Source organism: Aphelocoma coerulescens, chromosome 5 (genome assembly GCF_041296385.1).
Source record: "Aphelocoma coerulescens isolate FSJ_1873_10779 chromosome 5, UR_Acoe_1.0, whole genome shotgun sequence".
In the NCBI taxonomy this organism is placed as follows: Eukaryota; Metazoa; Chordata; class Aves; order Passeriformes; family Corvidae; genus Aphelocoma; species Aphelocoma coerulescens.
The window spans coordinates 6,277,748-6,304,260 of record NC_091019.1 but is presented as its reverse complement, the minus strand read 5'-3'; the positions used below and the strand labels follow the sequence as shown (position 1 = coordinate 6,304,260).

The window sequence follows — 26,513 nt, the reverse complement described above, 5'->3', positions numbered from 1 at the left end:
CTGTTTTTCTTCCCTCCCAGATAAATGATTTCAAGACTATTTTTCCTCCCCATTTATTTACGTAACATACACCAAATATAATAAAACCACAAAAAGCTTTAACATACAATAAATGAGTACTGGTACATATTATTTACACTCCTCCATTCAGAGCCTTTAGAAGCACAAAGAAAAGTCTAAATTTTAGTTCAAATACATCTGAATACTAAGGCTTTTTTCCTAAAGAAAATGGCTGGCTGTACGTGCAGCATTTTAACAGGACAAAACAAATGAGACTGCTCAATTCCTTATGAGAACTCACAGGCAACCTTACCAATTCACTTAGGAACCAGGAAATTAAAAATTATCATCATCACTATCACCTACAGTGAGTAATTTATCATTCTTGCTCTTCAGTAGTATCATGTACCAACAGTGAGTGGCTACAACAAATACAATTAGACAGCTGGCCACAGAAGTGGGAGATAATGTGCTTTTGATGGAGTTTATCCAAGCATGGAGATGGAATGTTTGTCATCCATGCAGCAGAGTTGCTGCGGTTTTATCACAGGGAAAAGAAACCCCTGGCAATTAAAACCCAGTGATTTTGTGTTTTCAAGATTAATAATCTGGAGATCACTGCAGAGGAGGCTACAGGTAAGTAAACAGATGAGAAGGACTAAACCTGCTGTGTAACATGGTAGAGTAGTATTTCCTTTACTTAGAAAGAAGGCATTTGAGCTGGGTTTAACTGTGGTACCCAAACCAGATTTCCAACTTCTAGCTTAAAAAATTTAGTTTCTCACATAAGGTTGGAACCAAAGATTCCTATGTTAATACTTCTTGTTGGCTCCCAAGTAGAAGACCAGATATTAAGAAATGAAACTGCCTAACACTTAAATTTTAACAAGCAAAGATTTTTCCTTAGTCAGAATAATTTTCTCTAGTCAACTCAACTTCCTTTTTCCTCCTGAAGATTTTAATACATCAGTCACGTCCTCTAGTTCACTATCCTTCTTTCACCCCCTTCCTCCCTCCCACTTTTTATACACATCCCCTGCTCTTTGACAACATCTCCTGGGAGCAATGAAGAGATACTGCCATTTTCCTCTCAGGGGATATTGTTATTCAGCTAGGAAAGATCAACCTTGATGGACTCACAGGGGAAACGCTTGCAAACAAAAGAGAAAGTTTGTCAATTGATTTCTATACTGAGGGTAATCACCATTATATTTTATCTCAAAAGCTCACACAGTGATCAACTTAGAATACAATTAATGGAGTATTTTTCTAGCAGCATCTACTAACTGATATTAGCCAGATGTCTCATTAAAATCAGCAGTGACAAACCCTAGCTCTTTATTAGGAAAATGAACTTCTGCAGGCTAATTAATTTTTTTTTTTTTTTTTTGCTATTATCTTTGTAGGACTGAAATCAAGTCAACTTGCAATAAAAGTGCTTTGGAACAATTTCATATAATGATTCCATGCAAACGTTTCACGCTTTGAAAATCTTCAATCTTTGAAAGCTAAAATAATGATAGATAAAATTAATGCTAGAAAATACTTCTTTGTGGCAAAGCATGTGAGGAATAAAGGAAAAATTCACAGAAGCAGTATGTGCTCTAAAAAAAGCCTTACCTACCCCACCCTGTCCCAGGACTTCTAAAAGACTAACTAGCATATACAAGGTCATTTTAAAACATTTATTTTTGCTTAATCATTTTGTATTTCTTATACACTTTTTTTTTTTGAAGACTTATTTATTTTCTTGAACATCTGGAAGAAAAAAACTATTTAGAGCCTAAGTAATTTTTTAGGCTATGACTCAATGTATTACAGGATCATCTGCAATACACTCAAGATGCACCTACAGTAAGACATGAGGCTGATCTCTTATGAGCACGACTTAATACTCTGCTAGGGGTTTTTTTTGTTTTTTGGTCATAAAAAAGTATGACAGTAGTTTCAAATAGGTGGAAGGACAAGCAAATCAGATGCATCGATGCTATGCTCTTAGTTTTGTGAACTGCACAGCTTTTCTATTTTACACAAGCTCACCATGATGGCTGGGAATTCAGTGTCCTTAGTACACTCAATTCAAATCCAGAAAACAGACAGCTGAGGAAAAACTAAGGACAGATTTTAGAAGAATTTAACATTGTTTTATGTGGGCAGATAGTGCTAGGACAAGGGGGAATGGTTTTAAACTAAAAGAGGACAGATTTAGATTAGTTACTAGGAGAAATTATTACTGTGAAGATAGTGAGGCCCTGGCACAGGCTGCACAGGGAAGCTGTGGCTGCCCCATCCCTGGAAGTGTTCAAGGCCAGGCTGGTCGGTGCTTGGAGCAATCTGATCCAGGGGGTGGGATCCCTGGGCATGGCAGGGGGTTGGAACTAGATGATCTATAGGGTCCCTTTCAAGTCAAAGCATTCTATGATTTTGCCACAGAAACATGAAGTGCAGCCTCTCCTGACTGAGGGATCCTGGGGGTGTTCCAAGTCATGATCAGAGCAAATGTGGTAATGAGTTGCTAAAACAACTACATTATGGTTCTGTCTCCTGCCAGCTTTTCCAGCATCCTGTCCTGTTAGCACAGACACGCAAACAGGCTGATGGAAGAAGCAGCACACCCTGATGTGGCTGTTACTTCCAGAGATGCCAGCTGAGAGTTCAGCTCTTCAACCATTATGTTGCACACTCCAACCAGAAGAGCCCACAGCTCTCTTTTCTAACTGCTTGCTAAATCCCATCAGTGCAAAGCTCCTGCAAAAACAAGTTCAGCAACAGCAGCCCTGCATTCCATGCTGCTGACACACCTCAGTGTAGCAATGTCTCCCTCACACTGCTCGGCATGCACACAGTGCCGTGGGAGGGAGCATGGAAACCCACCCCCCACAGCCAGGGACACTGCAAACCAGGAGCTGGTCTGCAGTAGGATCCCCAGAGCAAATAACAGAACTATGTGCCCCTACATTTTCCAGCTGCCTGGTTTCTAAGGACAGATTATTCAACAGAACCAGTCCTAGCTCTGATGGTAGCACTGCTCTGGTATCAGCAATGTTGATGGCAACAAGAGGAGGAACACGACAACCAAATCTGCTTCCACACTTCCATGGCTGAGGAAAAGCTGCTTTGAAATGAAATACAAGCATATAAAGATGGATTTCCAAATTGCTGTTTTTGTAGAATATTTTTTGTAAACAAAGCAGAGATATTTTAAAATGTTCATATTTAAACACCCCCCTCTCCCCCAAAAATCGTAACAGACAAGTACAAAATCCTAGAATTTTGGGAAATGTAGGCAACTTTCTTTTTTTGTGCAGAAAATGAAAAGCCAGCAGAACAACAAAACACATATGCAAATAAGAAAAACATCAAATATTATTTTCAAAGGACAAATTGCAATCTTAAAGCATCTCCTCAAAAATTCTCAACATAAATAATGGACTTTTATTGTTCATTTACTGCAAGGTTAGGCAGCTTGATATGATGGATGAACTGTCAACCCTCAACTAAACTTCTACAATCCATCATAGAAACTGTGGAAATTTCACTCTAAGTGTCAATAAACCTAAATTATGAACTGCAAAATACTTTACAGCATTCTGATCATTTTTTAGAACCTGCATTCGCTGCAAAATTTCAGAAACACTGCTCTTCCCCCCCTTCCCTCCCCTTATTCTTGGAAGTCATAAAATGCAGGTATACATCTTGATTTATATGCCAATGATACCACAGAATCACAGAACAGAAATGAAGTTTTTGTAAGAGCCTAGTGCTGGGGAAAACAATATTTCTAAAATAAGCTATTTTGCTTTACCCAACATCAGAAAGACGGCCAACATTGTGTAAAGATCTCTGCTTAATCAGTTACTCAAATGTGGCCATATTAAGAAAATTAAACCAGGGTTGCAGGGGAGCTTGATCTCAAATCAAATCTGACCCTGCCCTGAGGCAACTAGATTATCCTATGATATCTTGGAACAGGAGGGGTTTTTTCTGCATGCACAATAAAATATACATACTTCCATTTAATAAAACAGAAAATGTTACTGTGTATTTACTTAATTTGGTGATAACTGACAAATAAATATTAAGTATCTGTACACACCTACTAATTAAAAATGCTAATGATTGAAATGATACACATTGGAAAATTCCACTTTGTAACACCAGCAGACTCTTATGCAGACTGTTACACTGCAAAAACGCTGGCAAACGCAGCAGCATGAACTAACATCCAAACCAGGAATTACATTGCCTGATGCAGGCATCCAAGATTTTGTCATCAGCCTAAGCAATTTATATCATACAGAAACATATTCTTTGTGTCCATGTCAGAGGAAGCCTGCAGCTCTTCTTTGTATGCTCGTGCAAAAGCACAATAAACCTGCTCAAGCAGACTTAATCTCAATATATTAGAAGTAGGTTTAAAATTACCCCTTTACACTTGATTTTGTTATGTGACTTAAGCATGAAACTCCCAAAAGTTTCAGAATACTCCAGACTGCAAAAATTTCAGTTTTTACTATAGATTTCAGAGTGTAATGCAAACTTTTGTCAAATCTGACGATGGTATTTTAATAAATTGGTAGAAAGCACTTATAATTTGTATTTAATATAGAAGCAAATTAGTGAAATTACTGTAAAAATTAGGCCATCCTGCCTTTGCTTATAATGCAGTGTTGGAAAACTCAATGCATTACTTAGCCAAGCTAACACCATACTTTCTTGTATTTCAGAAAATGGGCTAGAGAACAAAACAGAAAGATCCCAGTGTTAAGGCTTCTTATCCTTCCCTTTTCTCAGCTACCTGCATTATCCCTTAACACCATTACTGGAATTTTACATCCATCTCTATAGAAAGAGCTCATTTGACACTTCTATACTGCAGAAATTAATGTTTCAAGGCAAGGACTGATGATAAATTAAGGATAATTAATACATTGTCTCTTAGTCCAATGTGATACTGACCACGTATGAAGAAACTAAGGTTGTCTTACCGTACACTGTGTGCTCATTGTAATGCTCAGGGTGAAATCTGAAGAGAATTCCAAGTCTGGAGTGGATGCAGTATTACAGTTGATATGCTGTTAAAAAGGGTAATAAAATTCTGTCAGTGACAGTGAGGAATGTCAATTCAGATCTCCCTTTAGATGAAGGTTGTTCAATTGTTCTCATTATGAGACAACTTCTATACGGCAATACTATTTCAGCTTTCCATAAAATGGGAAGAGACTAAAAAACTACCTTATCCCATGTGACAAAACACCTGAAACTCTTCTTCCTCACATGCACAAGTAGACAGTTTGAGTAGTAGTGGTATGGTACTACACATAGTAGCTCAGTCTGTTCAGGAAAGTTGCTTCTTGATGGCAGCTGCCCCTTGTTGAGAGGAGCAGCTTTCACAGGCATCTTGACCTTGTTCATGTAGTCACATGGTAAACTACAGCAGAAACTGGTATGGGTTAAAACTGGGGGGTTTTGATTTGCCAAATTGGCTTTATATCTATCACAGAATAACTGAGTTTGAAAGAGACCTTTGGAAAAGAAAGAGACCTTTGCAGTCATTCACTGGACTCACTCCAGGAGAGTCATCTCACTCCCACACTGGGGAACCCAAGATTGGACACAGCACTCCAAAAGTCATCTCCCTGGGATGCAAGAGATGCATCTCTCATGAGCTGCTGGTGATAAGTCCTCTTCCTAAAGCAGCCTAGGATGCTGCTGGATGCCTCTGCCACAAGGGTGTGAGTTACTGGCTCATGGTCAGCTTGACATCAAGCAGCACCCCCAGACTCCTCTCTGCAAAGCTGCTTTCCAGCCAGTAGGCCCCCAGCCTCTTTTAGTACATGGGGTTATTCCGTCCTCCTCTCTGCAGGATTTCTGAATCCAGCTCTGGGGTTCTCAGCACAAGAAGGACATGGACCTGTTGGAGTGAGTCCAGAGGAGGCCACCAAGATGATGCAGCACCTCTCCTGTGAGGAAAGGCTGAGAGAATTGGAATTGGTCAGCTTGGAAAAGAGAAGGCTTAAGGGTAATCTAACTGTGACCTCCAGCACCTGAACAGAGCCTACATGAAAGATGGAGGGAGACTTTTAAAAAGAGCATGGAGTGACAAGGGGGAATGGATTTAAACTAAAAGACAGCAGGTTTAGATTTGATATTAGGAAGAAATTCTTCCCTGTGAGGGAGGTGAGGCCCTGGCACAGGCTGCCCAGATAAGCTGTGGCTGCCCCATCCCTGGAAGTGTTTGAGGCCACACTGGAGGGAGGTCTGAGCAACCTGGTCTAGTGGAAGATGTCCCTGCCCACAGCAGGGGAGTTGGAACTGGATGATCTTTAACCCAAAGCCTTTTACGATTTTTCATGCTGCCTTGTCTTTCTTTAGGGAATGTTTTCCTTCCTGAAAAGTTACATTATGAACTATACAGAACAAGCAGCACCTGATCTGAGCAAATACACAAAAGTACCTTTTGTAATAATCATAATGATGAATTGGAACATTTAAAAACTTTCCCTACAAAATATAATCCGTTTGTTCTGTGGGATAGCTATTGATTAAAACAATTTACCTATAATGCCACTGTTCCTCAACTCATTAATTTTACTACTTTGTACTGTAACTCCAGCAAACGAGCACATGCATTGATTTTAAGTTATTTTAAAAACCATGATGGCTAAATGAGAACAAATGAGTATAAAGCCATTCAGCACAACAGTTATGCTACATTCTGCATGATGACAAAATCTGATAAGCACCTACACCTGAGCTGAACAGTGACTGCTTGTGACAGCATGTATTAGAAAGGGACATGCATGCACTATTACCAGTACAGCATAAAGTAAATTTGGTTTTGGATAGAAGAAATCATAGAACAGAACAGTCTAAATGTGGGAAAATTACCTTACTAAAGGCTCAAAGTTGGCAAAAAAAGCAATTGATACAAACCTTCCAGTCTTAACAGCAAGAACCTTACTGCACTTCTATAATTTTGAAGATACCAAAGTTTGTGTGCCATGTGAATTTTTGCCCCTCCTCCATAAACCAAGGAAACTTCTAATCTGCCTACTAAGTATTAGGTAATATGGTACCTTAATGACACTGGCTGTAGATATCAGTGTGTTTGGATCCAGCACCTCCACAACAGCTTCTGGAATGACAGCCTTCTTCATACAAGACATGTCAAAGCCATACACATCTTCCCAGAAAAGTAGCTTGTCCACATGTTTATTCATATCCCCAACAGCTACTAGACTGATGGTGCACAAGTCAGGATAAACTGTAACAACAGAAACAGAGTAGTGGAATTTTATTTTAGACACAATAAAGAGGACTGGGTTTTTTTCTTTTGTCTTAAAGGGATTAACATCTTAAAAGAATAAACAAAAGAATTTTTTTATCTCTTGGACAAGACACTTTTTCTACTACTTTACTTTTTAGAGTCCCATTTATCCACAGAAGAGACTAGACACAAAAATTTAATTTTCACACACTACTCTGGTATTTCCTATTCATGACAAAATCTCTTTGCAGTTGAATCCCACTACCAGGAAATGATTGGAAACTTGATGACTGAAGAAAATAATTTGGAACAGCCTATTCTGGCTTCTATACAGAGACTAAAAATATATTTCATAACTGGAGACAGACACCCAAACAGAAATTCAGGTGAGGGCTTTGTAATAACAAGAAGTCTCTGTGAAAAGACCTCATTTTCTGAAAAGAGCAAGTATTCTTACTCAAGAATTTTATTCCTGTTTGCCATCAGCTCTGGCTGATTCTTACCTTACAACCTAAAAAATTATTTCTGGGTACTGGAAATAACCACTTTTCTGTCTGCACCTGAAGAGTAGGAAGTGACCCAACAGAGAGAAGAGAACCTCATTGATTCCCTCTCTCCCACTTTCAGGATAACAGCTATCATTCTTACACTACTTTCACATTTGCGCTTTTCCTTCTCCCAAGAACATCTTCAGAACAAGTAACTATTTACAGCCTTTACAAATAGTAGTGGAAGACTGACATTTGCCTTTTTAACAGCTGCCAACAAAGTTAGTCAACCTCTTGGCAACCTCAACTGACTGGAAAACCTACAAAGAACAGCTGGTATGTACATGGCTGTCTATAACCCTAACAAATAGTAAAAGGAGCTCAATTTATATTTAGCTGGGTTTCTTTTCACAAAGAAATTCCCATGTTTTGTTCTTCAGAGTTTTAAAGGCTCTAAAGCCATATACATTGAATTCTTGACCTGGTTTCAGAGCAAAATGCCAACTAAAACACCCTATTTAATTTTATTTTATATTAATACATGAAAGGGGCAGTGTTAATACAACTGAAGCCAAGTTTCTCTCTTCCTCCCCAAAATCTGGTGAACTGTAAAAATAATTTTGTCTTCAGCTCTATTTGAAATTATAGTTTATCAAAATGAATATGGAGAAATCATTGGTATAGCATGGTAGGTCAGAAAAGCAGTACTTTCTATCTTGCAAAATACCAAAGATAGAAGCAGCAAATTGAAATCAGACCTTTCATATAGTGAGAATAGCTTTAGCCCAAAGGAAATATTCTTACAAATAGTGATTATAAAGAATAACCTTCTCTAATTTTTTTTGTTATATAAAGACAGTAAAGTAAGCACGCTGACATTTTTCTCACTTGCTGACTGTTTAAAGCAGAATAAATAAGTAGCAGCAAGCTTAAACTGGAATCCCATTGGTAAAACTATCATCACCCCTACTTTGAAGCATTTCTCCAGGAACAGCCTACAATTAACCCAGCAATACAAAGGCAGTTTGAGGAGAATCCAAACAGGAAGGCATTCAAACTGTCCTGTCCCAAACAAATCACTCGGTTCCAGCACACCTGACAGCTGTCACACAAGCACTAAACATCACCATCTGGCAGTGGGAATATCTGCAGGTAGTTTCTGGAGCCATCTCTAAGTGAAGTGTGTTTCTCCAAGCTTTCCCATTGCTGTTTAACTGTGTGTGTGTACTACACTTGCCTTTACCTCACAGCATTTCACACCTTCAACAGCAACCACTGATGCTCCAAGAATTAAAAGACAGTGTGATACAGACAACAAAAGCAAGGGACAACAGCCTTTGAGGGATTATTTTTTAGGGGAATAGGTTTCATAGGACGCAATGGTAGAGAGATGAAAAGACTGGCAGTCCCTGGTTACAGAAACACACAGGAGCATTGCAGTGCTACTGGAAATGAAAATGAAACCCACAACAAAACGTGATCAACTACTTTATAAACTTCCTTCCTCTAACTAGCCCAAATTTCTGGGACATTCTGTAAACCAAAGAGAAATTTAATCACCTCTATCAAGCATAAAATATTTGAACTGGATCATAATCGGTTTTCATTAAATCTTTGTTCTCACGGCAAATCCTTAAATCAGCATTGGAACTCATGATGGATTATACAATGTGCTTAAGAACAAGGGAAAATGTAAACACAAAATGCTCCAATTTAATCTGCATTTTTACTATTAATAGCCACAAACGTAGACAATGTCTATTCAGACTTCACAAAAAGAAATCTGTGTTTCACCAACAGGGCTCAGGCACAAGACTACAGCGATTCATTAACTTCCAAATTTACAGACCCACCCATGTCCTATACACTGTACTGAGATTTGACTGAAAACGTAAGCAATGCTTTCTGAAGATCAGCCTAAATCATCTAAACACTGAGGAGTTTTGTACATGTTTAAAAGCATCTGCATAAATATGCAATTGCCGTTTCCCCGTTATCCTTGATCTCCCTGGAAATCCTCTGCTCTATCTGCAACCCGGTAACATTTTCCTGTGCAATCCTGACAGACTGGTCATTTTTTTTCCCATTAAGCCTATAATTCAATAATTATTCCTTCTCACAGGTGAAATGAGCAAAATGCTGATTGGACAAAAGCACACACTCCTCAGAGCTCTCCCAGATTCATCGCTTTGACCATCTGTGTCCTTCTCGACTCGGTGCCCATGAGCCATCCGTCACCAGGAACAGCTCACGTGGTGGGGAGAATATGATGGGAAATCCTTCAGCCCTTAGCAATGCCTCACAAACTTCAGGACGCTGAAGGGTAAGACAGCAATCCTCCAGATACAGAGAAATTACTCCATGTGAATACCATCATCATTTTGATGTGAACGAGCATTATGCTTTGAATGTATTATGTTTTGAATGACACCTTCCTCACCTTTGTCACCCCTTGCCAATGTGAGCTGGACTCAAGTGTGTGAAAAAATCTATACTTGAGCAACAGCTCTAAAGAACAAACAGATGGGCCCTGGGCAGCAAAAATGTTATGTTCCCAAATAAAGCTATTCTATACCGTACACATTACCCTAGATAGTTTGGCACAATCCACTCCAGCATGCCAATAGGCTGAACTGAAGTAATGACGATATGACTGACTGAACACGTATCTGGAAATTTGGATTCTATTCCCGGCTCAGTCACTGAAAGATCTGGTCAAATTGCAGCTGCTGCTATTGCTTTTTCCAGGTTTCAAACATTCTCTGTAATAATGATTTTGGGCTCAATAGTACCAAGTGGCTTTAGACAAAATTAAGCAGATTCAGGAGTTTCTCTGGTAAGGCTTCACCTCAGAGTGAACTCTTAGTTCTGGCTCATGTGGCTTTGGATGTGCAATTCAGCTACACTGCAGAAGAGTCTGTGTTGCTGAGCACCCTTCTCATGGACCCAGAGGACAGCCAATTCACCTGCTGGACAAGCTGGCTGAGGAGCAGCAACTGCAAGCACCTTAATGATACTGTTAACAGAACTGAAAATCCCATCAGCGCCTGTACAACACTGTGTGCTTTGTCAAGAATCAGTGAAGTGCCCAAGACCATTGACAGACCCCAAAGGATGAGTGTACTGCAGAACCAGGATACCCCATCTCTCAAAGGAATCTCTGGGAGTTACAAACCAATAGCAAACCTACCAACAATAGAGTTTAAACAGAAGTTGAAAATTTTTGGCCCTTTTCAGAAAGCTTTGGAAGTAGTAGTTAAACATAACTACTGTCCCTGGATTTAACTGTATTGCAGTGTAAAATTATCAGCATATAGCTACACAGAGCACACACCTGTGTTCCTGATGTGCTGGACTATTCTACATTACCGAAAACAAAAAAGCTCTTATTCTGTGCCTTGCTCAAGTGGCTACTAAATATTCTAAGACATCTCTTGCTTGTATATTCAGCTTTGTGAACAACTGCATAAAGCCCCATTTTTCCTGCTCCGCTCTGTAGTATACAAAAGCTCACTGCAATCAGAGGGAAGCACTGCAGCAAGCAGTGTGACACAGTCATTAATCCAATCATTAGGTCAGTGTCATGAAACAGTGTGCATGGTTAGCACAAAAGGGGAAAAAAACCCCAGACTGAAGACTACAATTGAAAAGGTCAGTATGAAATACAATACTGACAAAGGAATTAAGCACATGCAGAACTCGTGCACAAAGCTGCATCACAAGAGGAATAAATATTTACAGGCATTTAAACACTGCTTAAGACAACACTATCTAAGCTACTTAAATGGGCAAAAGAACTCTACTTCAAAGCAAACCCTTTTGTTTTCTCACAACCCTACCCTCAAGCCCTAAAAATAAAGAGCATATTACCATCAGGATAAATATGCTGAACTGTAACAGTGTAATTCCATTAGTTATTTCATGTGTTTGAAGCTATGTCCTCCCCACACAATTTCCCTCCTTCAGAAAAACACCCTATCCACTTTTCTTCTAATCCACAGTAGCTTGCTCGAACAGTATCACATCTTACAAGGTAAAACTTATTTTCCTCTGTTCCTAGTTATGCAGAAACTTGGATTTCAGGAGAGGAAAACAAATGCCCATATGTGTGGGAAGAATTAGGGAGGAAAAATTTAGTCTGTACTTAAGAATAAATAGCCCCCTCTATTCTTAAAAACACCATTAGCTTGAGACCTTGGTACCCCATCTAATGTTCTTCTATTACCCATACAGTAAATTAATGCCTTGAAGCTTCCACTAATGGAAACATTTTTCACTGAGACTGGCAACTTTCTCATCCATGCATAGCTTATTCCAAGTCTCCGAGTTCATTTAGCTTCCCCCCAGAGCTAAATTTATTAAAAGAATTGAGCACCAACCTGAGCCTCCCTGTGCCAGGTACTTGTCCTTTGCATAGATGACAGAATCCAGCATTGACTCAAAGAGAAGGAAGTAACCCTGTTTATAGAAAAGAAAACTTAGAAATCATTGTGTTTCTTAGGCAGCCTACTTAGTCCTGTTACAGATAGACTTTATCAACACAGTTTAAGAACATTTTAAGCCCATACACCCAGAGTTTCTCAACAACAGCACTGTCACTTCAAAACTTGTTATATAAAGTATCATCTTTAATTTCCCAAACTGCAAGTATGTAGCACACAGAGAGAATAAATATGCCAGCTACACCAATAATTACCCAACAAGGGTCCTACAACATCAAAAGACATCAAATTCAACTCAGACCAAGTGGAAAGCTGCATGTATTGATTTTTTAGTAATAACTGTGGAGTTCCAAGAAAAATAAAAATAAATAATAATAAAAATCCCTTCCCCTTCACATCTGCAAGTAACAGTAAAACTATTGTCAGAGAAAGGCCAAATGGTATGCACCTTTGCTTCTTCATACTTGCAACCTCGTGGTGCCCGGTATCACCCTGGACAGTGCTCACTAAGAGAGGTGGAAATAAATCATGTACCAAAGACATCGGTTCTCTGGGTGTTCCGTATCATTTAGCAGCACCCAGACTCGCCAAATTTCCAGGATAAAACTGGTTAGAACTAGATTTGCATAGGGCTTTTTTGTGTTGGAATTAATTTTATGGCAGGTTAATCATACTGCTATTGGTGTTTAGAGTAACTTATTGTAAACTTCAGTGAGTCGTTTTCTGAAACAGGGAAGCATTACTTATTTAAATATTTGAGAAATTAAAAAAAACCATATAGCAGTATTAAATAAAACTAGCATTTTATAGAGAACATCCACTTTCTCAACTACTTCTAAACAAACTGCAGATTTATGAGATATACAGCCCTTTGTTTTCCAGTTTACTTACTGATTTTATACCTTTCCTGTCCTCCAAGTCTGAGTATCATTGTTACTCAATACTGTAACATATTTCATCTACATCCTCACAAGATCAAATCGAGACAAATACTAACAAAGATTTTGAATTTTCCTTTAGCATCCTAATTTTCAATTTGCTTAAAACACAGCTTAGCCACATGGCTTAATTTATACACTGACTGCCAGTAGGCAAGAACAAAATGGACAACTGAAGTCCAGACTTCGGACCTGCAGTCCTGCAAGCCCAGTCAGCAGTAATTTAACAAAGGAAAGCTAGGAAGCTGCACCAGGAAGTTCCAGATTGGATATTAGGAAAAATTTCTTCACTGAAATGGTTATCAAGTACTGGAATAGGCTTGCCCAGGACAGTGGTGGAGTCACCATCCCTGGAGGGATTTAAGAGTCATGTGAATGTGGCACCTGGGGACATGGTTTAGTGCTGGACGTTGAAGTGCTGGGTAAATGGTTGGACTCAATGATCTTAAAAAAATGCTTGAAGTTCAGAATTGCTTATAAATGCCACCATCTGCAGCCTTGAGAACGAAAAACAAAACTGAAAACCCCAGAAACCTGAAGCATGACATATTTGTATTCAACAAGAACACAGTGTGAAAATAATGGCCACGTCCTTTTCTCAGCCTGTTTCTTCTGGTAATAGCGCTCCACTGAAAACTTTTCTTCCCAGTCTTGCCTGTTCTTCCACTTTACTGCCCAACTTCTGTACATCCTTAGAATAAGTCCCAGAAGGAAGACTACTGCTTTGTGAGCAATAGGGTTGTTAGTTAGCAAGCTTTGCTTAACAGCTGAAAAGGCCAGGAGCTCCAGTTGCGTCAGGCAGGGATAATTCAATGCCCACAGCAAGCCAAAAGCACAGCGTGGAACCACAGTTTTGTTTTTTATACTATTATTCCTATGGCTTAAAAATAGAACATGTTTAGCTCACAAAAAGTATTTTTAGACGCCTTTAACTGAAAATTAGTTGTTTTCACAGTATTTTAAAACTAACCTCTAGGACATATTTAAGACTAGTCACCAGCAAGAGTCAATAACTCCCAAAGTGACATTTTTATGGTTCAGCTCTTTACTTCCTTCTTTCTGCCCACTAACTATGGCTGCCAACCTGTGCAAGAAGTAGAGCTAGGAGGCACTCTCTCATGAGAAACACAGAAAAATTCTCACCGTCCTTTCCCTGACCTTTCCACTTTGGCACTGTTGGCTCTCTCCCCAGTCCCAGTTTTCTCACCCCCCAATTCATTACAGCATTCCTGTAAGTTACATAAGGCATCAATGGTACTGAATCAAATCATTTACTACTTAGACCAAAGCATTTTGCTCAGTGTGCTGTGCTCATCTGTAGTGTAAATTAGAATGCAACTTCCCAGCCTGCTGCCCCACCTGTAGGGGAGCCTTCCGGAAGGAGAATTACACCTGACACCTTCTCCCCGTGATGCTATGGGAGACTCTTGCCTCGCCCCCAAAAATGGTCAAGGGTTTATTTTTTCTTAAGCATGTAGTGACACCCTCAAAATCAATCAGAGATCTCTGGATCTCTAGGATACAAATCTGTGAGCTGCATATTATTAGTACAATCTTGATGGTGGCTAAACTAAGACATATAAAAGGTGACACTTTCTCTGTTAAAGACAACCCAAATGCACAGAACACCTTAAATTTTATGCTGTAGCATTATGCATTTCCTACTAAAAAGCTGGCCATTTCCTTCTCAAAAGGAACGTGAAGATCCTTATTTCTTGTATTTGCAAAGCTGAAACAAAATGTTCTCCAGCTAACAACAAAGCCCCATGTAAACAGATCTGGACAAGAACAGAAGTACACAGCATTGTGGAGTTACTCTGTCCAAGCACACACCTGCCCTGCCTCATGTCTGCCCAAGGAGACACCTACTGAATCCACAGGAATGTGAATATTGCTACATTTCTTATATGTCCTTTATATCTGTATTCCTTACAGAATTATATCAGGCTCGTAAATCTTTGATGCCTTAATATCCTGTGCTGTTGATTTTTTCCTATTATGCAAATATACTAAAGCATTCTCATATTTACTTTCATTTTAATGCAAAGCTACATAAAAATATTTTACCAATTGATCAAAATGTAAAGTATTGCAAGTTCTTTCAGCTTTAGTGCTTCAGTATTTATCATGATAATCTTTGTGGAGAAAAAGAGTTTAAGCTCTTTCAAAGCATCAAAAAGTGGCATCAGTGTGTTTACAACAGCAAGAATTAGCAGAATTTTTGGTACAGCAGAAAAAAAATGTGTAAAGATAGAACTGAGAAGAAATGTTTAACTACTGGAGTAAGCATTGTGTTTCCCCTCTGCCTGCTATCAAAGATGCATTTTATTATTTTTTGTAACATTACTGAACCTGGTCTGGTTCTCCAGATTCAGTAAGCCCCAATACTGAATATTTAATGAGATAAAAAAAACTATCAAATCACTGGCCCAGAGAGTCGACTTTATCTTTTTTAATCCCCAGGGGTATAAAAAAGTGCATTATTTTCTTAAACTGAAGTTTCTAACTACAAGATTTCCACTGGCCTACAGAGTAGAACAAGTTACAGAAGGTATGCAACACAGACTGGACAACAGATTCTGATTTCTAATACAAAATTTACTCTGGCATTAACAGATGCACAGAACTGATGTGGCCCACTCAGTGTCATGAAAAATTACATTTTATTTAACCAAATTCCCTCCAAACCTGCAGCACATTTAAATGACAAGCAGCAGCTACACATAAATTCTTCAGCATGCTCTGCTGCAGCACCATCTCCCACATGCTAAGTTTGCCTTCATGCTGTTCTCTCATGTATGATTTAATTAAAAAAAGAAAAAAAGGAAATAATTAATTACTGACAAAGCAAGCTCATAAATTTCAGAATCACAGTTTGACTTTTTCATTATGCACACCCTGTTGTTTCCTTAAACAAAAGTGAGAACAGCAAATGGGAAGATGTGAAGAGCAGAAAGGTGATACCCATTACTGGTGTTTACAAAAAAAAAACCATGCAAGGAAATAACTGTGTATCTCTCACAGAAACAGGGGAAAGGAGGAAGGAGAGAAAAGATGGTTTCCAGTGTTTCAGATATGCTCACTTCCTTGTCCTTTTCCCTAGGTCCTGAATGCCTCTGTTCACAGCCTATCCTCACATAATTCCAAAATTATTTTTAAAAAAGAGAAAGAAATAAAAAGTAAGAAAACAAAAAGCAGAAAAGAAAATATTAGCTATCTGACCAAAGATATGATTTAAAGACAAGTACTGGGTTGTATCGTCAGTGTATTTTAATCTGACAGTACATCTCTTCCCCAGGTGTATCTTGTATAAAACCCTACTGCACATTCAGTACCATAAAGCACTGCATAAAAAACCCCAACTTATGAGTACATGTTGTACACTAACACTACATTTGAGACAACCATCTCAGGCAATTGTCTCTCACAGTAAAGCCCCTTTACAAACAAGAAATGCAGATATTCTCAAGTGAATAAAACTTGCAACCTTTAGCTTTATAGTTTTACTAGAGAAAGGATGCAAAAGCAATACTGATGGCAAAAAAATCTGCACACAGATGCAGCTGTGCAAGAACATTCCAGTAAAGCATTACATACATTTTGTTTCTTTCTGCACTCATCTTTTCAATGAGTTTACCCTGCCTAAGTATGTGAACAGTAACACAGTCACCTTTGTATGCTGTATTTTCCTGCCCAGGAATGCGTGTAAGTTGACAGCCTGAATAAGGGATTTATCTGTAGGTGACTTATTACAAGCAGACAAGTAACAAAATACTAGAGCCTGGTAGTAGTAAACAAATTTTTATTTACACAAATTAAGGTTTTTTAAGGTTTCACACATCAGAGCTCTAGGCAGGCAAGCAGGATGATGCATCAGAAGCCCTTGCAGCCCCGATACAGACCATCAAACAATCCTGGACAGGGAAACCTCCACAAAAACAAGGTTAAGAGTGGTATTTTATATAAAATCCACACATTCTTCCATCCAAATAACCTTTCTCCAAGAACTGAAAGACTTTCTCCTTAGAGAACCTGTTTGGTTATTAGAATGGGCTGTTACTCAGCCATTCTTGTATTCTTTCCCAAGGCAATGTGGTTTGCTGGGTGAAGTGGCCCTTCAGCCCCCCCGCTCTCCCTTGTGCTCCCGGCTCACAGCACACAAGAAATCCCTTGTGTCAGGTTGCAGACTTCACCAAAGTTTTGCTAAAAAGAAAGTCCAGCTGTCTTTGGAGTGAAAGTCTGAACAGCTTTATCTGGGCCTTTGGAAATCCAACAGGCCCTCCATCTTCAGCAACCTGCCTTCTGGACAGCAAGAGAACAGCTCATAGCTCATCACACCTCCCACTGCCTTTCTCTGTGTTTTACACACTGGGTTTAGTTGAACACTATCACAGCAATGTCTGGGTCTGATGGTAACATGTCAAACACACATACTTCAGATGCCTCAAACTGCATTTAGTACTTTACAAACAAGTTCACTGCTCATTTCTTCCACAGGCTTAAATAAAACCACTGAAGAGACAGTTGCTCTTCATTCAGCCTCTAAACCCTGGAGCATGAAAAAAACATATCCAGAGGAATTTAAATGGGGAAAATATTATTTTGGAAAATGATAAGTATGCATTTGAAATATAAATTTCTACATAGACACACATGCACTCACATACACCTGCCCACTGTTTAATATTTAAGATGCTTCTCCCATTTTTCCATAATTTAAGGGAACAAATTTACAAATGAAAAGAGAGGGAAGAATAGCAAGCAGTTTGTGGCAGTCATAGGTCACTTCTGCAATTAAGTAAATGATCATCAGAAACCATCACACTGAGATGCTCATAATGCAATGCTGTACCTTTTACAAGACACTGCTCTATGTGACAGCTTTTTCAGAAAGCCTAATCTAGAAACAATCCTGGGAGAATGCAGTATTTTTCCTCTCTGTTGCCTCATACTTGTTTTTAATTTTCTAATGTTCCAGACACAGCTCTAAACAGCAAAAAAAAAAGCTTATTGTGTACTGGTCTTAAGCAGCACTCTGTACCAAGCAAAACAAAGCTATGGCTCCACAAAAGGGTTTGACATTACTTAATCTAGAAGTAGTTTGTTTTCTAAACTGCACTGCAACTTTTCATATTCTTCTTACAAAGCAAAACATGAGAATTTTTCTGCCATTCCATAGAGATTCTCTACATAAAGAGCCAAAGCCTGACATATACTGAATTCTTTTTTGCTCTCATGAATCAGTATTTCCAACATTTCCAAGCACTTACATTCACATAGTAAGAACAGATTTCACACTGTATCATGTAGGGAAGGAAATGAAAAAGCAAATTCACCCAAGAAAGAGAGACGAAGAGGAATCTTCATCTGCATACAGGTAACATAATGTTCCTTTCTGGACAGTGTTGGAACAGTGTGCACACTGTCCAGCTATCAATCTTACTTCCACAGAATTGTCCTCTTTATCTCTGTATTGCAGCAACCTATAACTATCCTAACATTCCTAAATATTTATAATACCTAATTAAGTGAAATGCACATGGCAGTGTAACTACAACATAAAAAGGTAAATTAGCACACAAATGAAAAATATGCAACATTAAATACATCATTTCTTAGAAGAGCTGAGTTTTGAAATCCTTTACTTCACCTTAGAGGCACTGATTTACAACATGTCTTCAGCTTACTTGCCCAGGTTCCCTTTAAAACCAAATCTTGGGCTCCAGAAGGAGAAATATGATTTTGGGAACATTAATCTTGGTGCATGTATTAGGCAGCTGATCAGAAGTTTCCCTGAAAGACTATAATTACATTTCTAGTGAGGCCACCATACTGTCAGAAATCACCAACCATAATGTGCTATTTTTAAATCACTGGTTTAAGCCATTGGCTTAATCTATCCTTGAAACTAGCGACCTCAACACTAAATTAAGCTCATGCTTCAAATAATGTACATTATAGCAGTGGAGGAAAAACTGCAGATTTCTAGTTCACTGATATATGTAATATTAAATAAAGATTTAAAAAAAAGCAAACCAATTTATTTTCATCTTTCCCTGAAAAACAGGTAGATACGTGTGGATCCACAGTGAGCGCAGCCCCCCAAAGGCCCTTGTATATAGCAGAATAGCCACAGTTTGTTAAAAAACAAACCCCACAAAGAAACAAGTAACCTTGAATATAAGTTTTCATAACTGATCTTAAATTTTAGGCAGAAAGGCATTTTTAAGTCCCAACAGATGGAATTAGCATGAAGAAAACCTGTGTTTCGAAGTGCTTTTTGAAGGCCTGTGATATGAGCATACCGAATAGCAGAAGTTTACCAAAAACAAGTTCCAAGAGAAGTTTCCTACCACATTTTTGAAAGGAACAGGCATTCCTATGTCACTGTGAAACTCAGGCTGGCACTGGCTTTTGCAACACAGATTTCTTTATTAGGATTAACAGCAGGTAGCAAGGACAGGTGTGTAACAGTTATCAGCCACCACATGAAAAAGGTAACAGGCCAACAGCTGAAACCCAGTGGATTCCAGGAGATGGCTCATTCAGACACTGCATTTCCTGCTGTTCATCACACTTATTTTGTACTTTTAAAATCAGTGTTTTTACTGTTATACTAAAACCCAGCAATGAAAAGCAATGCTGTTTTCAAGCTCTCCTAGTATCTGCAGATTTCCAGAGGCACCACCTCCCCTCCGTATCACCTTTCCTGCACAGTCAGGACAGTCCCTAGCTGAATTTGCAGACTGAAGGTATTTTACCCATCAGAATGAGCTGGCTAGATGACTAATACAATATTTCTCCATTACTTTCACCTGAGCAGCCAGAACAGTATGACTGAGTGCTTTATTTGCACTTTATTTGGATTTGCAAACCAACCACATAACAGAAATTTGGTGCACCTACAGCAGCTCAACTGTACTCAGAGAAGCTTGACTTGAAAGAGCTTGAACAAGAGGGATCAGGAATTGTGTCCAAGTACCACATAATCAGGACTGCCATCCCATCTCTAACATTGTCAGTGACACTGTTGAAAGCATGATAGATGCTCTGGTTAAAAAAAATAGCATCACTCATAGAATAACTTTTCAAATTAAATTAAACACATCTTCTTCCTGAAAATAACTTTAAAAGAACAGTCATGCACCTTACCATCCACTCAGATACGATTACATCCACTTTTTCCAAAGGCAGATCAACTTCCTCGATTCTTCCTTTGACTAATGTAATAATGTTTTCAAGTTTATTTAATCTATAAGTCAAAACATAAACAAATTAGTTTCTATTTCCAATTTATGCTGTCAAGAGAGATATACTGACGTCTGTATTTCATGTTTCTCCCTTCACAAACTTTTTGGTTTAACTAATCAAGAATCACTGGAATGTACTATTCCTTGGTTTTATTTCAGAGGGAACATCTCCAAGTAGCTAAAAATTGCAGCAGATTTAGTGCCAGGAGAAGATGGTAGACAATAGATCTGTATACCTCCAACATGCCATGCATGCAAATGTGCAAGCTTCAGAAACCAGGAAAATGGAGAAGAGGACAATTTAAAACTGCTAGTCCTCTTCATTTACAAGCTGCTTATTCCCATTTCTCCTCCTCTGACCTCCACAGCAATCAGAGCCTACTCACCACACCAGGATAGCAATGGAAATTAACTTCCTTACAAAGCTGTTTTGCACGACTTGGTTTTTTATTTAACCAAACCAGCTGCAAAGTCACTGAGAACAAATCCCTCTAAATCAGTACTACAGTTATTTCACAATAAAGGCACCCTCCCCACTGTGATTTGGGCAAAAGCATCTGCAATGTTCAGTACCTGCAGTGATCAGGTACTACCTCACATGCACGTCATGGCACAACCATCCTGCATAAGGAGGGAGGGACTGTGACAGGACGACAGGTTTTGAAACAAGAACTGCACGACAGTGAAATCACTAAGTGTGTAAATGCTTGAAATGTACTGGTTTTCTTCCTGGCAAATCATATTAGTCTTTCTTGCACTTATCTTTATTACCATGGCTATTCTTACAGAGGACAGGAAAGTATTCTCACCACAGAAATTTATCTTCCCCCTGCAGTTCTTATCTCTGCCCCTTCCCTCCCTATCCTGATATCTTGCTCTTACATTCTGTCTGGTTTTCAATACAGACCAGTAATGACATTAAAAATTCCATCTAAAAGACAATGGAAGAACGATCAGTATGAAGGGAGGGAAAGGAAAGGGTCAAAGGTCTCCTTGAACACGTGGGCTGCTGTAAAGATCAATTAAATCCTCTACACAAGACAGTCCTCTGTTAGAAGGCAGCAGTTCATTACTAATATCCTATTTAATGCTCTAAACAGAAGTTAGAGCATTTGAACCAGAAGTTCAAAGTGAGAAATGTTAAAGAGCTACCACCCACAACAATAATTTAAGAAGGACTAAAAGAGATCTAAAGATAACTTTCTAAACAACCACATCCAAGGACATGATTTAAAACAACAGAGAGGAAAAGGATTAATTTACTACATACTTGTTTTCAATTATAATGTTCAAAAAACCCCAAACCAACCAAGGCAATTTACACATTGTAGGAAAAACTGAGATGCTATTTAGGAAGTCTGCTTCAACTTTCTATTCTAGCTTAACAGTGATGAGTGACAAAAATCAAGTCACTCACTGTGCTAGAAATTTTACAGGGACTATTCACAGCAAGAAAAAGAAAAGGCAATCATTTAGTTTAAAATAAGTTTATTTTTAAGGCTACTCAGGCTATGTATTCTGGTTTACTTACACACATGGGTTGCACTGTTTCCAGTAATTAGCATGCTAGAAATTAACCTGAATTCTGGGAGGGACAAAAGCTCTTGAGCACATACTTGAGCCACAGGTGGAAGCACACCCCAGCAGTCATTTTTTAAGCTACAGTTGTTTAGTATTCCAATAAATATTTGTTACTCCACTGCAACTTTGTCAGCTTTATTCCTTTAGCAAAAGTAGGTTTAACCAGACAAATATAAATTGTTTTGATGTGAACTGGAGACTTTATTGTGAATTGAACCTTTTATAGCAGAAGGTACCTATAAATGTGCAGCCTTACTGATGACTTGCTGTGTACTTCAAGTGGCAATTCATCACTCTTAAGAGTTTAAGAGCTTTGATTCATTGTTTTTCTTAGAGGCCTGCCCTTCTCCTCCCCAAAGACAATACATATTGACTGTTACTTCTACTCTCCCTTAAGTATAAATAACACTCAAAGGACTTTGTGCACTTGTTGCAAGTTGTAACAGCCCTGAATTTGTTATCTAGTACATTAGATATAAAACACTATTTCACATTTGCAACCATTCTGAAAATGTCAGGGACTCATGGGAAAAGTTCTCTTTAAGGAATGAGTTCTTGTGCTAGAAAAGCATTTTAGTCAAAATGCACTTAATGTTTAACATGGTGCTTTTCCCAAGCAGATATTTATTTTACAGCATAATAACATAATTTTACAGCATCCAAGTGTGCAGTGCTGCACCACCAATGTGTAACTGGTACCTAACAAATTCTGCACAGACAACATTACTTCTGTACCACTTGAGCTTGCACAAAAAAAACCTGTCACTCCCAAATTCTTCAGCATCTACCTGAATTTTCTTTTTCACAGTTGCTCTTACAAAATCAACCTAAATGAAAAAACCTATAGGCTTCAGGTATCAACAGTGCACATGTACACCTACACTCCTCCTACCTCACCCTAGGAAATCCTTTGCAAGTCTTCAGATGTCATTGCTTGCTTTTTACCTATGCTCAGCCTCCCTACATATCCTCCCTAGTCAAATTAGTGACACATGGAGTGGATAAATGAACCAGGAGATGGGTCTATACCATAAGGCTCAAGAGTTGATAGGAGGAGTACAAATCCCAACTGGTAGCCAGGTACCAGAGGTGTCTCTTAGGGTTCAGTGCTAGTTCTGATACTAATGAAGAGGACAGAATGCACCTTCAGCAATGCTGAATTAGGGGAGAGCAGCTGACAGCGTGAGGCTTTTATTTTCTGTAACACAGACAAAATACAGAAATTACTTAAAATTCCTAGAAAGAAACAGAAAACTAACAACCACAACTTTTCCTACCTAATGATGTCCATGGCCTGATAGATGATTTCAGATTGGTCAACTCCAATCACCTTCTTCGCGCCTGCTTTGGCAGCAAACATGGAGAGGATTCCAGTTCCACAGCCAACATCCAAAACCACCTGAAACGAATAAATGAAAGCAAAACCATCTTATTTCCCTTGCTATGATTTTTCTACACCTCTTTCTACATCATATAGATATGGATACCATATTCCAACAGAAGGAATAAAGTCTTACTTTATTGCAGTAACAATGTAAACATGTTGTTTAGTATTCCAATAAATATTTGTTACTCCACTGCAGAGATATCCAAGTCAAACTGCAGTTCTAACTCCACCCTCTACCACCTTTCCCAGACAGGCAATGAAGCACACTAATTCCAACTGCAGATTAACCCAGTCACATGGGAAACAACAGCAAGCAATTATGTGGGAAACACCTAAAATGTTACACGAACAGGAGAAAAAGGAAATTATAGCTTGAGCAATTTTAATCACTGAATCACTGATAACTGAACTTAGCACTGGCACTGGAAAAACATATTCTAGCTGCAGTTTTTAATTAACAGTCTATTCAGAAACTTTATTTAGGAATTCTCTGCCAGACATGGCCACAGTGCCTCAAAACAGCTATGGCTCAAGATGACTAATTTTTAAAATGGCCACTGGCACAGTTTAACACCTAGAAATACTTTCTGTCTGACACTATTTATAATCAAAATAGAGCTAAAAAAAATCCAGTTAAGATGGAATCCCTAGAGCTTTCATGAAAGAGTAAATTTCACCACTAGAGTTGCAAAAAGTACACTCAGCCCAACAAGATCCATGAAAATCCCTGGGTTTTTGTATATCACATATTAGCTACTACAGGAAGACTGAAAAAATGTGAAGCAACTAAGAAAAGAGTACTGTGTTTATTACTAAGTAGAGTTGAGCTGCCAGCAGTTTTAAGCTTCATCAAGAGAGATTTCACCAAGTAGCCTTTTCCAGGCCTTGCTATCGTAACAGTGTATTTCTTCTAAGGGCTGGAAACTTCTCAACAGCTAAAAACACAATAAATGTGTTACAGTACATTTTTAAGCTGAGTTCCAGGCTTGATGTTTTCACAGAATTACGGGGGCTGAAAGACATCTCTGGACATTCTGAGGGTGTATTTTATTGAATTGGCCAGATCATCAGTGGTCTTATTGTTAGACTCCTATCTAATACAGCTAAGCTTTACTAACGGCGTTAAAAAACCCTAAGCACTAAACCAAAAAATGTGCTGAAGTCTGAAAATCAAAACAAGTTTCCTAAGCACTCACATCATGTACAGCATTTAAGCGTGAACAGAATCAGAACTGTAAAGACAGACTTCCTTTCCCATACGTGAGACCTAAACATGAGAGCAAATACAACTTAAGTACAACTGAAGTTGACAAGAATACTGAGTCAGAATTAACAGTGATAGCAAAAATTTATTAGAAAGGAAAACTGATTTCACTGTCTCTTCTCCTCAGAGCACAGTGCTGTAAAATCTGCCCTCACAGCTTTCATTACATTAAGCATTTTTCCAAAGAAGGCATCAAATCCCTCAGTAATCAATCCCACATTTGAGAACTATAACCCCATTTTACAAAATGTTTCAAGGCAATAATGCACCCTGCTGCTGATGCACCTTCCAGCTTACAAGCTACTGATCATTCTTGCTTTGGCCCAACAAAACCTTGCATTTCACCTGACAAAGAGCAGCAAAGCAAATACCAGAGGGCTCTGCACCTCAGGTCTGCTTGTCTTCCTTGCATACAATTTTATACATTCCAATGAAGGACACAGAACAACGATCCTGAAGCCAGCATGAATGAAACCAGCTGTATATCCCTAGCAGTACAGTGTAAAGGAGCCTCTGCTGTGGCGGTCTGGGAAGCAGTGACTGAAGAATTGACTGCCACCTGTCTTGGTAGAGCCATTTACAACCTGGAAACAGACTAAAAAGCATCAGTATGATGACTTTTTACAGCAGCTTGAGCAGAAAGAAGGTAAGTTGTTGATCGAGTTACTTGTTCCACCTGCAACTCTTTTGCAGCTATGTTTCAAAAGGAGTCAACTCTACAACTCAGAAGTTACATGAGAACATGCTATGGCTACAGAAATCCCTAAGTTGAATCTGCTGGAGACAGGAATAGAAAATAAAAATCAGTATTCTTGCAGCTGCTGACATCTCACACCCCCCAACATCACCTATTCTAACATTTCACCTATGGTAGTTAACAAAATTACTGAGCCATGACAGCTGGAAGCCACAGCCAAAAATAAACCACTGTGAAAGAATGATCTTGATGTACAGTTGCATGAAAGAGAGCAATCACCACAAATTGGAAAAAAATCAAAACAGACACCACTTTGGACAGATGCCCTGGTCACTTAAAAACCCAGATGGAACTCATCTAGCCTTAGGCAGGGGATGGGGTGGAGAAAGAGGCACTGGAGAGAAAATATACAAGCTGGAATAGGTGTGAGGAAGGGAAAGACAAGCAGAGTGATCATCAATTAGCCTAAGGACAAGGGTCTATAGCTCACACATTCTTGCAGTGATCACATATGGCCTCTCACCAAAGACCTGGAGCAGCTGGACTGGCAATTTGACTGCACCACAACACATGGCAGCTTCACATCCTCCTCTGCAGTCCAAGCAAAACTGATATCCTACTTTCAGTGACAGAAAAAATTACTTTAAACTCAGAAAAACAGGAGGCCAGGGACTTTGGCCAATTAAATTAATTTCATCAATGAACTCTTAGTAGCACAGTGGTTTAAAAGCTCATTTTATTCCCTGAATGTGGCATTGATGCTTGCCTCAGACTTCAGTCCTTCAACAAAAACTAAGTATGGCAACATGCTTTACTAAACAGTTATTTTTCCACCTAAAAATAATCTCATTGTAAAATGGACCACATTTCCTTTTGCTGAGTACATCCACCTTCATTACTCCTGTCAGGTAACCTGAATTGTCCCATTCTCATCTCAAATACATTTGACAGGTTGAAAACAAAGGAAGCAAGAAGGATTCATTCAAGTTTTAATTATTTATTTTGAAAGCTGACAGAGAACAAACAAATTGGCTGCTTCTGAATACAATATGCACAATGGCACACATGGCACAATAAACAATCCTAGATACTCTGTTATCATCTATCACCATGCAATCCTCTTTAGTATCCTAAAGGTTAGGATGCAGACTTGCATCAAAAGTGGATATACAAATTCAACTCTTTGAAAAAGCTTC

General features: G+C 38.8%; 1 protein-coding gene across 1 annotated transcript in view; it reads right to left on the bottom strand.

Moving 5' to 3' along the window:
* The window catches only part of PRMT3 (protein arginine methyltransferase 3), a 55,287-nt gene that overhangs the window by 16,240 nt on the left and 12,534 nt on the right, over window positions 1-26,513 (bottom strand). The window contains exons 8-12 of the mRNA XM_069016455.1: window positions 23,247-23,368; window positions 20,291-20,390; window positions 12,138-12,216; window positions 7,080-7,267; window positions 4,989-5,075 (exon numbers count right to left, since the gene is read on the bottom strand). Coding sequence (XP_068872556.1) covers window positions 4,989-5,075; window positions 7,080-7,267; window positions 12,138-12,216; window positions 20,291-20,390; window positions 23,247-23,368 — 576 coding nt within the window. The remainder of the gene's footprint in view (window positions 1-4,988; window positions 5,076-7,079; window positions 7,268-12,137; window positions 12,217-20,290; window positions 20,391-23,246; window positions 23,369-26,513) is intronic.